Below are 15815 nucleotides of genomic sequence, written 5' to 3'. Positions count from 1 at the left end.
TACCATATTTACTCCAGAAGGCAGGCCTACGATGTAGGACCTTCTACAGCTCTCAGGAAGACATGTGGTTTCATGCAGAAAGCAGATTTTTCCCTTCTCTTACCTGTGGCACCAAAGGGTTTCATGTCCTGGGTAGGAATCAATAAGATCAGTGCTGAATTCAACTTCTTCTTCGAGAAGATGGGGAAGATTTATCCTTGCTTCCTCTGTTGAAGCTGCTGCTGCTTCATCTTTTGCAAGAACCAGAGCTGGCTCACTTCTCAAAGGGTTTTGCTCCAATACAGAACCATCTATCACAGTTTGGCTAATCAAAGACTTTAACAAAAACTGGCGGTAGTGAAATCCACTGTGGTCTGAAACGTGCATGGATGCCCAGTGTTTAGTAGAAGACAGTTCATCAAGAAGAATCTTGTAGGAAGAAAAAAGGGAAGTGAGAAGTGGAATAGCCAAAGGCTTTTCTTCTCCATTAACGCCTTGGATTTCTTTGATTTGTTCCTTGTTTTTCTGGTAACAATTGTTTCTACCAATACTTTGTATACAATGTCCAACACAGTGCTGTCACTTAGTGGAAGCTCGGTAAAGGCTAGTTTCCCCCTTTTCCCTGATAAATAAGAGATTTTTTTATATACACCACAGAACTTAAGACTTGTCATTCTTTCCCTGGACCTTGATCAATCACATTCTGATTGGCACACCCACAGAAAAGCCAAATTCTAGAATAATGATGAACATTAGGGTGATTATTTACAAGAATGCTGATGCTGAAGAGAAAATATAAATTCAGAGGTTACTTTGAGGTAAACTTTAACATTTAACCAACACTAGAATATTTAACTTATTATTTATTGAACAATCAACTCAAGGTAGTGATTTGTTCTTCACTGTGTAAGTGCCATGAAGGCACAGAGCATGTCAGTTTTGTTCACTACCTAATTCTAAGGGCTTAGTGCAAAAAACATGATGCATGAAAAATAGGAATTTCCAAGAGCTCATAATTTTCACTGTTCATGTCAAACTCAATTCATATCAATGATAAATGATTTTGTTAAGCAGATGAAACAAAATTCAGCAGTGAATTGTTAAAACCTGCGTATTATCAATCCTGCAAACTAAGCAATTTCGAATGGAATGATAAAAAGAAAAGCCAGCAGTTATGAAAAAATAAATCATTTGTCACTGTCTTGTACAAGTAGCAAACGCAAGTGGATTTTGATCAGGGAAAGCCATATTGAAGGCGTGCCACATTCCATCAGAGGATTTTCAGATCAGCTAAAGAAGACAGACAGACTTTTCAGCAGTGAATGGCAGCTACCGCACAAAGCCAAAAGGCTGCTCCTTCACCTGCTCGTCAAGGGCCCCAGGTAAACTCCTCCTCCTGCAACAAGATCACCTCTCCATTTCTCACATGCCCTTTCTTCCCTAGAAGAAATTTCTCCCTCTTCTGAACCTCCACAGTTTCTGTGTGTTCTCCTATATATATTACAGAACTTACTGTACATCTTTTCATCCTCACTAAACTCTATAAAAGTTGTTTGAAATATTTAGTCACTCCTAATTGCTGTTTCCATCATTCTATACCCAAAGCCTCAGAGTGGATGTCTAAGTATTTTATAAGTGAACAATTTAATGAATTCAGTGACCAGTACAGAGGGGCAAGATTACTCCCAGCTAGGACAGTAGATTTATATCCGTGAAATGTTTTAAACATCTCCTTTAAGTTCTAAAGAGTTTATATGAAGCCAAATAAGTTTGTTTCCAGAACTGGTAAATCTCTGAGAAATGGAAAACAAGACTGTTCATTTGATTAAAATAGTGCACAAAATAGCACCAGATAAACTTCTACCTTAGAAAAATACATACTAACCTTAAGGTTGTTACATTTTTGAAGAATTAACCTGCAGAACATTTAGGCTACAATACATCAGATTTCTAACTTTGGTAGGGCTTCTTAATATTGATTGAAGAGTACAAAACATGTTTAAAAGGAATTTACATAATGTGAAAAACCTTTAGATTATTTCTTACTGCATATATTTTTTTTAACGTTTATTTATTTTTGCGACAGAGAGAGACAGAGCATGAACGGGGGAGGGTCAGAGAGAGGGAGACACAGAATCTGAAACAGCCTCCAGGCTCTGAGCTGTCAGCACAGAGCCTGACGCGGGGCTCGAACTCACAGACCGTAAGATCATGACCTGAGCCGAAGTCGGACGCTTAACCGACTGAGCCACCCAGGCGCCCCTCTTACTGCATATTTCTATATACAAAAATTTTAATTTTTTTTTGTAATTTTGAGACAAAAAATAGCACAGACATGAAAAATTTTCAACAGTATCAATTTAATTCCTTTAAAGATATTTCTCAGACTTTTTGGGGGGCCTGGGTGGCTCAGTCAGTTAAGCGTCTGACTTCGGCTCAAGTCATAATCTCACGGTTCATGGGTTCGAGCCTCATGTCGGGCTCTGCGCTGATGGCCTGGAGCCTGCTTCAGATTTTTTGTCTCCCTCGCTCTCTGCCCCTCCCCCACTTGCATGTGTGTGCTCTCTCTCTCAAAACCAAACCATTAAAAAAATTAAAAAAAAAATTTTTAACAGACTTTTTAGGAGAAAAATTCACTGTGTTCTTTTCCCTTGATATATTTAAGAGGCATACTAAACTAGAAAAGAAACTTTAACAGGAATTTCAGGGCATTTTTTTTTTTTACTAGAATAAAAAGGTTGAGAGATATAAGCAATGACTTTTTAAAGCGACAGCCGTTACTTTTAAAGTGATCTTGGGCGCCTGGGTGGCTCAGTCGGTTAAACGGCTGACTTTGGCTCAGGTCATGATCTTGCAGTCCATGAGTTTGAGCCCTGCATCGGGCTCTGTGCTGACAGCTTGGAGCCTAGAGCCTGTTTCAAATTCTGTGTCTCCCTCTCTCTCTCCCCTTTCCCATTCGCACCCTGTCTCTGTCTTTCAGAAATGAATGTTAAAAAAAAAAAAAAAAAGATCTTAAAGACACTGCATAGAGATATGGCTTAAATGTAAGGTACTGACAGAATCAATGACCTATAGATGGTATAATTTACATATTACTATTCTTTTTCAGCACTCCTTATAAAAATGAATGAGTAAATAAATAGCTACAAGAAAACCACAGAAGCAGGGCTATGACCCAGAAGGATAACAGGTAACAATCCTAAAATTAAAATCAAAAAAAAAAAAAATATATATATATATATATATATATAATATATAAGCTATCTGCCCTATAAATTTTTAAAAATACATTTGGTTATTTTCTGATTATGAGTGATACAAAATGATCATTCTAGAACATTTCAAAAATACAGAATACAAAAAAAAGCAAAAAGAGTCATTCATCACCTTATTGGCCAGAGAAAACTACTCTTAACATTCTGGCCTATCACCAGTCTTTCAGCTTTTCTCTATGCATGCATGTGCGCAGTTTATCTTTAACACGGACTTGGGATACTCTTTTATTCTGATTTCATTCCACTAAATTATATACATATACCCATGTCATTAAATATTACTCTATAATTTTAAACTTTTGCATGATATTTCATCCTAAAGATTATCACAATTTAACCATTCGCTCATTTTGTTTCCACTCTTGTATAATTAACACTTTTTTGAACACATATATATATAAAGTCTATGTGCACAACTTATTTACTTAGGAGAAATTTCTAGAAGTATATTTACTGGAACAGTGAGAAACATTTTTTAAAGTTCTTCATATATATTGTCAAAGTGCCCTCCAGAGGGGCTGTGTAATTTATATTCCTACTGGAAGAACATGTTAAATATTTCTTAAATTCCTTACTAGTACTTTAATATTCACTAATTTAATAAGTGGAAAATCATGTCATTTTAATTTGTATTTCCTTTTACCATTAAGGCTAGATACTTATTTTATTCTCTTCTTCTTCCTGTGTCTTCTTATGCAAACTGCCTATTTTGCCTAATTCTCTTTTTTTACAACTGCCTAATTTACTATTTGTGATAGTCCTTAATTTTTCTTACAAGTCTTTAAGAGATCTTTATAAAGGTATTAGGTCCCTATGTTATAAATATATTTCTTTTTTTAAAAAATATCTTTCTTACTATATTACTGCAACTGATTTTTTTAATTCCATTTTTTTTTTCAGGTAAGTTTTTATTCCATTTAGAGTTCAGTTTGGTATATGATATTAAAACCTTACAAGTATTTGCTAAAAGGTCAATCTTAATCAGCATCACAGATTGAACAAAGAATCCTTTTTCCAGTTATGTGAAATTCCATATTTCAATGAAATTTGTACACATTATTTTGTACACATTATGTATTGGGATTTGCTTCTGGGCCTTGTATTTTCCATTAGTGTGTTAATTACTGAGTAGTACTAAGATTACTCTCTTTTTATAAACATTTAGATAGATACTAGTATACACTGTTCCTCATTTTCATTTTTTTCAACAATTTCTTAGCTATTCTTGAAGATTTATTCTTTCTAATGTACTTTAAGAACCAATTTCTGAAGTTAAAAAATAAACTGGTGGTTCTTAGTATATATTGAGTTGTGCAGTCATCACTGCTGTCTAATTTTCAGAACATTTTCATCACTTTCATAACAACTTCCATTCCTATTAGGAGTCCCCTAAATCTCCATTCCCCCCAGTCTCTAGCACCCACTAATCTGCTCTGCCTATTCTGAATGTCATATAAATGGGATTATAGGGTATGTGGCCTTCCTAATCTGGCTTCTTTCAGTCAGCAATGTTTTTAAGGTTCATCCATGTTATGGCATGTATCAGGACTTTGTTCCTTTTTTTATGGCCGCATAATATTCCATTGTATGGATGGATACACCACATTGCATTTATCTACTCGTCGGTTATTGAACATTTGAGTTGTTACCTTTTGGGGGCTACTATGAATAATGCTGTTATAAACGTTGCTGTAATAAGTTTTGGTATGAACACGTTTTTGATTCTTTGGGGTATATATATGTACCTAACAGTGGAACTGCAGGGTCATATATGGTAATTCTAGGTTGAATTTTTTGGAGAAATGCCAAACTGTTTCCCACAGTGGCTGCACCATTTAACATTCCTACCAGCAACGTATAAGGGCTCCAATTTCTCCACATCCGTGCCAACACTTGTAACTGCTGTTTTTCATTTTAGCCATGCTAGTTGGTTTTCATTTGCTTTTCCCTCATGGCTAAGACGTTGAACATCTTTTCATGTCTTTATTGGCCATCTGTGTATCTTTTTTGCAGAGATGACCCTATGTGCCTTCTCAGGTGACACAAGGTATCAACTTTCAATTGGCTAGGAGTAATAAACTGGCGAACCGTGATCTTTCCTCTCACCCCACAGTCACAAATGAGACTATTTTAAAATCTACTTAAATCCACTTAGAACACACAATCAGAATAGAAAATAGAAAATGAAAATCTCATAATTCCACCCTAGCACTGTTCACAATTCTTTATTCTTTTTTTTTTTTTTCTGAGCAGCAAATGTATACATGCTTGTAACAGAAAACACAAAGCAATATATCTGTAACATCATGTGTGAGGATATATATAAAGGTTGACAGTTACAACATGCCAAGCAGTATTCCAAACACTTCAAAATCTCATTCAATGCTAATAATATATTTAAAAATTATATTAGGGCCATCTCATATTTAGTTTAGATCCTTATCCCATAGTGAACATTTTTCTTTAAATTATCTTCCAAAATACAACTTTTAGTACCAACAAAATATTCCAATTTGTGATATAATTCAATGTAACTAATCTGTCATTATTGGAGGGTTAGACTGTTCTAGTTTTTCACTATGATAAACAGTATTTTTATATACCAAATGTTCATATTTTATATAATAGCCAGTGTTTACCCAACACTTAGTACGAGCCCTTGTGAGAGCCACTTTATGTGGATTCTCCCATTTAATTCACAACACTTGATGAGGTAGGGATTACCCTCATGCCCATTTTACAGATGAGGAAACTGAAGGTTAGTGAGGCCAAGAAACTCCCCCAGGGCCACAAGCCAACTTGGTGGCAGAGTCAGGATTCAAGTTAGGTCTGCGTGACCACCGAGTGGAGCCTTTGATCACGACACCACCGAACTTCGTCTCCCGTTACATCTTTAGGCAGAAGTGCTAGATCAAAAGGAACATGCCTCTTTTTGGGTAAAGTCTGTAAACGCTGCCATGTTACCCTTCAGTAAGATCATACCTGTTTCTACAATGCTTGTTTTCACACCCTTATCAATGCTGGATACCAGCACTTTAAAAAATAGTATTTTCAATTGTCTATGTAAAAAGATGCCAGCTCATTGACAGGTACCAGAGATACCTCTGTGATTACTTCCTCTAATAGACAAAGCGTAGTAGGGCATGATCTCCTAGCAGGGCCCAGTGGTTTCTAAGTGCAGAAAGGGGATTTTGTAAATCCAGCCCCCAGAGAGCACTGCGGCAGCAGTGGTGACAGGAAGAGCACCGAGGTCAAGGGCAGGGCACAGCAGGTGGACAGCCCAGGTGAGCCTCGGACTGGACCCAGGCAGCTGAGTCAACACACCGCTCATGAGTTCTCATCTTTAACATCTGAAAAGTGTCAGGAAACCAAGAATTTCCCCTTGGCCCTGTGTTCCTGACTTTATGGGAATGCCACTTTAAAAGGTCCACATCAAGGGTAGGAAAGTTTCCAAAGACCTCTCGGCTCACCTGGACTCTGCCTTTTTCTTTATCTTCAATGCTCCCTGTGCCCCTCCCCACCCCCTACGCTCTACCAAGCTGTAGAGCTGGGATGACCAGACTCCATAAGGACCCAGATCTCCCACACCCCACCAGACCCCTGACGGGGCCACAGCCTTAGCCGTTTCCAACGAGCCCAGCCTGGATGAGAAGCCGTTTCTGGGCTCCCATCACACCCCGTGCATGTCGTAATTGCTGGTATCTGTCTCCTCAACTAGATTTTCAATTTGTTGAGAGCACTCCCTTTGTCATCATGCTACACCCAGCATATAGGCCAGCGTCTGGGAATGAAAGAGTTTCAGTACTTTTTCATGAATAAATTACAGAGTTCATCTAGCAAACTGGTAGCCAGTTTCACCTAAACTTTCTATCCGTGGGGAACAAAGAACGGAACTAAAATTCAGTGAGCCTTTATTAGGTGCCCAGTACTTCACATGCACAAACTCCAGTAATTCTCACAATCCACTGAGGAAGGCAGTCGAGCTGGTATTTCACAGATGAAACGTTAAAGCCTCACTTTCCACACAGGGCTAGTAGGGCCAAAATAATCTGAAGCCAGGTCAGTATGAAATCTGTCTTTGTGCTCTTTCTACTCCAATAACATTAAGGGACACCCCCTCCGAAACACAAAGCCAATATAGGAAGGGAGGGGTTACTTTTCCAGAACTGTTGGTTTAAAATTCCCTTGGAATTTAAAAAAAATCCTGGAGGAATCTCTGGTTAGGATACAGAGAGGGGAGCAGGAACCTGAGAAGGGAGATGTAGAAGGGGGTGGTGAGCAAAATTAGAGAATGCTTCTCTATTAATCTCAAAGCACCACACGAGGTATTTTACCCCTTTAAGGTGTCTCAAGCCTGGGAAGCTTTCAGAGGAGGACTGTAGATTCTTATGGCACTAAAACATAAGAAGTGAAGAAAGATAGCAGCTGTCATATGTATGATGGAGCAAAAGGGGCAAAAGGATAGCTGGTCTCAGTCTGATGACTAATAAGTCATATAACCGTGGCCAAGCCTAAGTCATTAAAATTCTCTGGAAACTTCCATCTCCTCATTTCTAAACTGAAAGGTTTAGGCTATGACAGCTTCCAACCCGGCTCTGCATCCAGAAAGCTCCCTGAGCCCATGAAAAATACTGATCTTAAATCCTGTCCTTTCCCCAATTTCGTAGGCCTGGGGTGAGACTCAGAAATCCTAAAGTGACTGACAGACTCAGCCAAGTTTGGGAACACCAGGTGAGATCTTCTTTTCCCTCCCCAGGAGAGAAGGTGAACAGGCAGCCAGCTGGTTCAGCACATCAAGTCGCAGAACGGAAGACCACCAAGAAAGAACCGGTCCAATTCTGTAAGGCTTAATAATCTCTTCCTGTTTCAGGGCAAAATGCATTATGCTCAGTCTTCTTTGCTGCTTAAACTTGTCTCAGTTCTACCAACGTACTAACCAGAAGAGTGCCAAAAACTGCACTGGTGAGGAATGTAAACTTTTTGAATTGCCACGGCTTCCCTGGAGGTATCAGCTGCTAGATCCTTCCCAGGCTGCTGGGCCATTAGTTCCTCTACTTTCTTCCTTAAAAGTTCCTCTGAGGAGGAATTGCTATCAGAAGATTTAAAGGGCAGACAGGGAATGTGCGTAGGGAGACTGGAGGAACAGCCTTACCTTGACGTCTAGCTTGGCCAGATGCTGCAGAACCCAGATGCGATGGGACCAGGCATTATAGTTGCTTGGGTATCTCCCTGCCGCTTCACCACAGACCTCCATCTCTTCTCGTATTAGTCTCTGTGTCCTTTCTGCAGGAATTGTTCCCAAGTTTCCTTTTGTCACAAAGGAAGGCAAGGAGGTTTCCTGAATTAGCTGTTGTAGCACCCATCGCCTGTTAAGGTACATGTGGGAATGAGAACGAGGAAAGAACATAAATCAGAGAGGAAAACAGCCAGTTTTCTTTGATCTTAATTTCCATTCGTGCAATGCCTATCTATGAGCCCAATTTTGTGGCAGTGGGATTACTTTGTTGTATTTGTTTTTAAAGATATATTGGGGTGCCTGGGTGGCTCAGTCAGTTGAGCGTTTGACTTCAGCTCAGATCATGGTCTCGTGGTTCACGAGTTCAAGCCCCACATTGGGCTCTATGCTGACAGTTCAGAGCCTGGAGCCTGCTTCAGATCCTGCATCTCCCTCTCTCTCTGCCGCTCCCTTGCTCGTACTCTGTCTCTCTCTCTGTCTCAAAAATAAATAAAACAGTAAAAAATTTTTTAAAGATATAATTAGCTTCAGCACCATGGATAGAGAGGATGAGGAAGAAAGGTCAGAGAGAGAAACCTTTCTAAAGCATTAAAATGTGTCAAAAAGAGATTGCCTAGTTCCAATATAACAACTCAAAAAAGTCCAATTGGCCAGGAAATGCAAAGACAAGGGGTGTGTGTGTGTGTGTGTGTGTGTGTGTGTGTGTGCGCGTGCACGCGCGTGTGTGTGTACCGGCTTGTGGTGGTGGTGGTCCTGGAAGGGATATTAATTAATGGTTGGTAAATCCTAGAAGAGGAGTCATGGTTCACATCTTTAATTATATGTACATGCCTCACCCTATGTGTTTTTGTTTGCAAATAAGAAACTGCATTATGACTGCTTTCATTAAGCAGAATTTCTTTATTATAGCAGAAAATGTGGAAAGACACAAATACAACATAATTAGTTAAACCATCAAGGAGATTTTAAAATGTCTTTATCCACAGATTTTCCCCTTGTCTATTTAAGATTTTCATTAGCATACATTTAAATGAAAAGCACTAGAAAAGCATGTCTAACCACCTAATGTCTTTAGTTTTTACAAATATTTTCTCAATAAGAAGCATTCTTATAGATGAAATTTTCCAACCCAAAGGTTACTAGAAATTGAGTATAAAAATTCATTTTGTCATTTTCAAACAGAAGCTTTTTACTTAACAACAAAAACCTGTTTTATAAAATATTAGATAAACCTATAAATTGGTACAATAATGCACTTCCCCTGCCATCACCCCTTTCCAAACCTCTATACACACGCTCATATGCCTCTCTGAAGTGTCATCCCAATTCCTACTAAGAAAATACCATGGACTCCACAGTGGAAGCAGCTGATTTGCAATGCTAGCCAAAGGCAAGATCACAGCTAAGATACCTTGAACTAAGATCCTAAAAATGCTCAGGACTTAAGAAAAGTTCTAAGTGGCTTAGTAAACTGAGAATGGACTTCTTAAAAATTTTTTTTTTTCCAACGTTTTTTATTTATTTTTGGGACAGAGAGAGATAGAGCATGAACGGGGGAGGGGCAGAGAGAGAGGGAGACACAGAATCGGAAACAGGCTCCAGGCTCCGAGCCATCAGCCCAGAGCCCGACGAGGGGCTCAAACTCACGGACCGTGAGATCGTGACCTGGCTGAAGTCGGACGCTTAACCGGCTGCGCCACCCAGGCGCCCCGAGAATGGACTTCTTTATAAAGAATTTCCCCACTGACCCCAGCCGGCAAGCCCACACCATCCCATTTTAGTCAAAATGGAGTCGTTTTGTGGAGTCCCAAGAGCAAGATGCTTCAGAGAGCCAGGATGTTGAGATGGGTTTTTACGTGCATTTTGGCTGCCTCGGGCCTTTAACCTAAAAATATCCTTTGCGATTATCATCTTAGCAACTTCAGCGTGGCCTATACACCATTCACCTCAGCTGCCCTTATTTTGTTAGTTTTAATAACCATAACCATCACTACGGCAATCTGTACCAGAAACACACCTGAATGGATTCTAAAACCTGAGTTGCTCATTATAGTTGAATATGTAAATGCCATCTCTATTATGACTGCTCAGAGAGTTAATAATAACCGCTAAAATCTACTGAGTATTTAATATGTGCCAGGCACTGTGGCAGTGTTAACATACATTAGCTCATATAAAGCCAACCATTAACTCTGAAATAGGTGTAATTATTATTCCCGTTTTACGAATGAGAAAACTGAGGCTTGAATTTCTGAAGATCACACAGAGAGCAGGTGATGGCATATAGATTTAAAAGTAGGTAACTTGGCTTAAGAATTCATACTCTGAACCAATATGTGACCCTGACTGACACTGTGTTTTTTGTCCAGCCATTCTGAATCCTAAGTAAGAATCCTATAGTGTAAAGTTACCACACCTGTGAATCCATGTTTCTGGACTCTTTGGAAATTTAGTTAAGGCCAGTTTTCCCAGATGTAAGTCCTTAATTGGATTTAAAGTGCCAGAGAGGATCAGCTCTTTTCTGTAAAAGAAAAGTGAAAAGAATCGTTACTCTTATCTTTCCATCTAAACATACTGCATGGCTATTAATGGAACCTCACTATGAAGTGAATTTCCAAGAAAAAGAAAAAAAAACAAAACATGAAACTCTCATAAATATCACACAAAGTAATCGAGAATATATTCTCATTATCTCAAAGTTAGCAGGATTAATAAATTGAAACAGAAGCTCTTAAATCAGTAGTGGAACTTGAATTACCAAGCTGGAGAGGGCAAAGAGCTTCTCTGGCTTGTCTCATTTCCAGAACTCACAAGGCCTGACATCAGTATCTGTAGGGCAGATCCAATACGAGTCAAGAATTGCTCTACTTGGAGTTAATTGTACACACAGTATGATTAAGATGTAAGGGAAAAAAATCATTCATTCAACATTACCCTAACAAAATTACTATTTTTATTTTTCAATTTTCCCTTATGTCTTTCCCCATATGTATATATACTTAATTAACATATAATTTTATATTATGTTTTACAGCTTAAGAGTTACCTTACCCCACAGTTCTAAAGTGAACATTTAAAACAGTCAAATAGTTTCCACTGATTGGCTATGCTATCATTTAATGACCTTTTCTTCTTTGGTTAGACATTTGGGTTGCTTCCAAGTTTTTGCTATTCTGAAATATTTCTGAAACAGAACGTTATGTTTAAGACTTCTTTTGTTTCTACCATTACTTTTGGGATAAGTTCCCAGAAGATGTTATTACTGGGTGAAATACCTGCACGGCCCCTGATACCGTGACCGTTGCTCTCTGAAATACCAACAGAAGAGCTTCTGTGCAGTTGTAAGACTGTCATGCAGGAGCTCTCAACCTACTTCTCAGGTTCTGATAGTCCTGATTATATTCCCAATTAATTTGCAATGAATCTATTACAATACAATTAGGTCACTGACTAGAATTTACTAATCTTAAAAAGTCCTTCCTGTGGTAGGGTTGGTAATTCATTTATTTTAGAGAAATTTAATCCCATAAAGACCAGAACCCAGATCATATACCTCACCTATTTAGATAAATTTAGTTCCTAATTACCACAATACATTTTCTTTCCAACAGCGATGTGCTCTTTCTACATTTTTGTTTGATAAGAGAAACAATTTCCCTTTTAATGAAAATACTGAACAGTGATAACAAATATTTATATTTTATAACCATTTAGGTCAGGCATTTCAGAATATAATTTGAATTGACACTGAGGTTTATGGATGCTTTAAAAAATGGATTTGCTATTTTGCTTTCATTGGACAGGAAGTCTATGTACTTCTGTATTAGTACAGAATACTCCTGTATTAGTCACTGAAAGACTAATGCAACAGCAAATTACTTTTGCAGTCCTATGTCCTCTTTCTTCTGAAATCAGTAATGTTTCGTTCATACAGTAAGTCAGCATACCTATAGTATAAAAGGAGGCAAAATATTTTCCTATATAATTTTAACTTCTTTGTAACACAGTGTTTCTCAATGTAAGGTCCTTAACTACAGCATCACCATCATCTGAAACTTATGAGAAATGCAGATTCTCAGATCTCATCGCAGACCCACTGATTCAAAAGCCAGTGACAAAGCACTGTGTTTAGACAAGCCTTCTAGGTGATGCATCAAACTCTATGGTATAGAATTTACTGTAGGCAGCCTCGTTTCCATTGACTAAATTTTAAACCTCACTTTATTTACAACTGCCTACATAGACTGTCATATATGTCTGTGAGGAAATAATCAAAATTTTCTTCAGAAAAGAGCAGTCACTTTATATCTGAATCTTTACAAAGTTTGTAAAACTAGGGGTGCTCCCTTAATTTATTTTGAACAACATATATGGTAAGCTATATCAGCCTGAAATAACCTCAATCAATATTATATATGGATGCTTTAAAAGATCACCAGATAGGTGTGTATGGGTGGCTCAGTCGGTTAACCGTCTGATTTGGGCTCATAATCTCATGGTTTGTGAGTTTGAGCCGGGCATTGTGCTCTGTGCTGACAGCTCAGAGCCTGGAGCCTGCTTCAGATTCCGTGTCTCCCTCTCTCTCTGCCCCTCTCCCGCTCACACTCTCTCTCTCTCTCGCTCTCTCAAAAATAAACATTAAAAAAAATAAAATATCACCAAATAGAATCATAAGAAAGCAAGCAAAATTTAAATAACAATTTAATAAACATTCCTGGGGACAGGACTGAACACTGTAGGCATTAAATACTGTCATAAAATTTTAAAGATCACTTGAAAAAGAAATACAGTAATTGATTAAGGTATAGCTATCACAGAACCAAGACATAATCATAAAAGAAAATCGACTGCTCGAATGCATTCAAGTAGGAATCTATCTTGAGAAAAATTTTAGTCACACATGGATTCATAAAGTGCTATATCTCAAACAAGCTAGATACATGTAAACTTGATGTGCTCTGGAAAACTGCTGAGTAAGTTGAAAAAATAACTCTCATGATGACAAAGTCACTGATGTCCATAAACCACATAAAACATTTGAATTAAATTGTTTGATGAAATGTAAGAATATGATGAATAAGTTAAAATACTTTATATAACATGCTATTTTAAAGGTATGTGACTAAATTTAAAAATTATCAGAGTATGACATTTGCTTATCTCATGCACATAGTTTAAGATTACATATGGATATTAGCCTAAAAAGTTTTTTTTAGACTTTTCTTATTGAGGAAATGGAGTACTGCCTTAAATTTGAGGTGGCTTTATTTTCAGGCATATTGAATAAGCTGGGCTTTGAGATTCATCCTAAAAGCCTTAGGTGATACACTGCTAACAGAGGACGAAGGAAGAAAACAAAGGTCAAATAAATGTGGGGAGAAGTACCTTGGAAAGGAAAAGGCCACCTGTGTGGTTTTATTAAGAGCAGGGGGTGATGGGAACAGTGCTGTGCTACACGCACAACCTTACTGGGATGAAATTAAGCGAGGGCTTTTATATTTCTACAAAGTTTATCTCATTTAAGTTTTTCTGTCTTCTCTCCATCTCAAGTTATTAGTTATGGTTTCTCTCTGCTGTCACTTGATTTAATTTGTAGGAAACCAGGGGCCGTGTATCTTGTCCATGGCTAAGTCTTCACTGGTTAGCTCAGTGCATGGCACACAGTAATGAGTGAATAAACAAATGCCATCTTTTTTTTACTGTATATCTTTATTCTGTCTGAAATAACCATAATGATGATAATAAAAATCCTCATAAAAACTACCATTTACTGTACACTTTCCCTGAATCAGGCACTGTGTTAAGTGACTTACATATATTATCTAATTTAATCCTCAAAACAATCCTATGTTATGTAGAACCATATGAAATTGCCGATACTCAATTGTTTTGGGGTTTTTTGGGGGGTTTGTCTTATTTTTTTAAAAAACATTTTTTAACTTTATTTATTTATTTTGAGAGAGAGAGAGAGAGAGAGAGAGAGAAAATCCCAAGCAGGCTCAGCGCTGTTAGCACAGAGCCTGATGTGGGGCTCGAACTCACAAACTGCGAGATCATGACCTGAGCCAAAATCAAGAGTTGGACGCTTAACCAACTGAGCCACCCAGGCAGTTTCTTTTTTTTAAGAATTTATTTCTTAATTTTATTTCTTTTTTTAGATAAACTTTTGGGATACCTGGCTGGGTAAAGCATGTGACTCTTGATTTCATGGTTGTAAGTTCAAGCCCCATGTTGGGTGTAGAGATCACTTAGAAAAAAAAGTCTTAAATAAACTTTCAATCTTACAATTGTTTTAAATTTACAGAAAAGTTCTAAGGATAGTACAGAGTATTCTTGTATACCCTGTACCCAGTTTCCTTTATTAATATATTATAGTACCTTTGTCATAACTGATGAACCACCATCAGTAAATTACTATTGGAAGTCCATACTTTATTCAGAATTCCTTCATTTTTACCAAATGTCCTTTATCTAGTCCAGCACCCTGACCAGAACATCACATTACGTTTGGTTATGTCTCCTTAGGCTCCTCAGATAAACCTTGACAGTCTTTATGAGTCCTAATGAGGTATTTTATATGAAACTTTTCTTACAGTTAGACCAGGGTTTTGAGGAGGAAGAGACCACAAAGTACCACCTTTATTGCATCATTTCCCAGGGCACAAAATATCATGACTTGTCCCAGCTGATGCTGACCTTGATGACCTCGGTAAGATGGCACATGTCAGGTTTCTCCACTGTGCTTTTTGGAAAGAATTCCACTTAAGGAGTAGGGGAGTTGTACTCCAGCTCCCTGAGGGGACCGCCTGGATAAATTACTTGGAATCCTTCTATACGGGAGATCTGTCTACTTTTTGCTTGCTTAGTCAATTATTTATGTCACTGAGTCACTATGAACACCCATTTTACACTTCAGGGTACAATCCAGTGGTATGTTATTGCTCAGGAGTTCAAGCTTTGGCTATAGAAACCCCTGACATATTCCCATCATTTTCCTCTTTGAGCACTTCCTTACTTTCTGGCTCTTTGAGATATTCCACACTCATCTTATATATTACCTGCCCTGCTCTTAGAATGAGACATTTCTTCAAGAAGCCTATTTCCTTTTATTAGAGAAGGGTGTTAGAAACCAGGATCTGGATGCTTAGGTTTAATCGTTTTTGATTTATAAAAACAATTCCATACGGCACAACCTACTATCATCTCAATTTTACAGAAGAGACAACTGAAGCTAGGGGAGAATCGGTAACTTAGACTCAAGGTCTTGGAACTCAGATTGGAAGCAAACATCTAATCTGCATAAAATAAAGTCCCCAGGTTAACTC

General features: G+C 38.0%; 1 protein-coding gene across 1 annotated transcript in view; it reads right to left on the bottom strand.

The window, feature by feature from the left end:
- PTAR1 (protein prenyltransferase alpha subunit repeat containing 1) overlaps nucleotides 1-15815 on the bottom strand; it is a 50995-nt gene that overhangs the window by 10923 nt on the left and 24257 nt on the right. Inside the window, exons 4-6 of the mRNA XM_040449389.1 lie at nucleotides 10907-11011; nucleotides 8407-8620; nucleotides 104-408 (exon numbers count right to left, since the gene is read on the bottom strand). Coding sequence (XP_040305323.1) covers nucleotides 104-408; nucleotides 8407-8620; nucleotides 10907-11011 — 624 coding nt within the window. The remainder of the gene's footprint in view (nucleotides 1-103; nucleotides 409-8406; nucleotides 8621-10906; nucleotides 11012-15815) is intronic.

The sequence above is a fragment of the Herpailurus yagouaroundi genome, unplaced genomic scaffold (genome assembly GCF_014898765.1).
Source record: "Herpailurus yagouaroundi ecotype Mexico unplaced genomic scaffold, PumYag 199, whole genome shotgun sequence".
NCBI lineage: Eukaryota > Metazoa > Chordata > Mammalia > Carnivora > Felidae > Herpailurus > Herpailurus yagouaroundi.
Note: the sequence above shows the minus strand (reverse complement) of the source record. Positions and strands in the feature narration are given on the sequence as shown.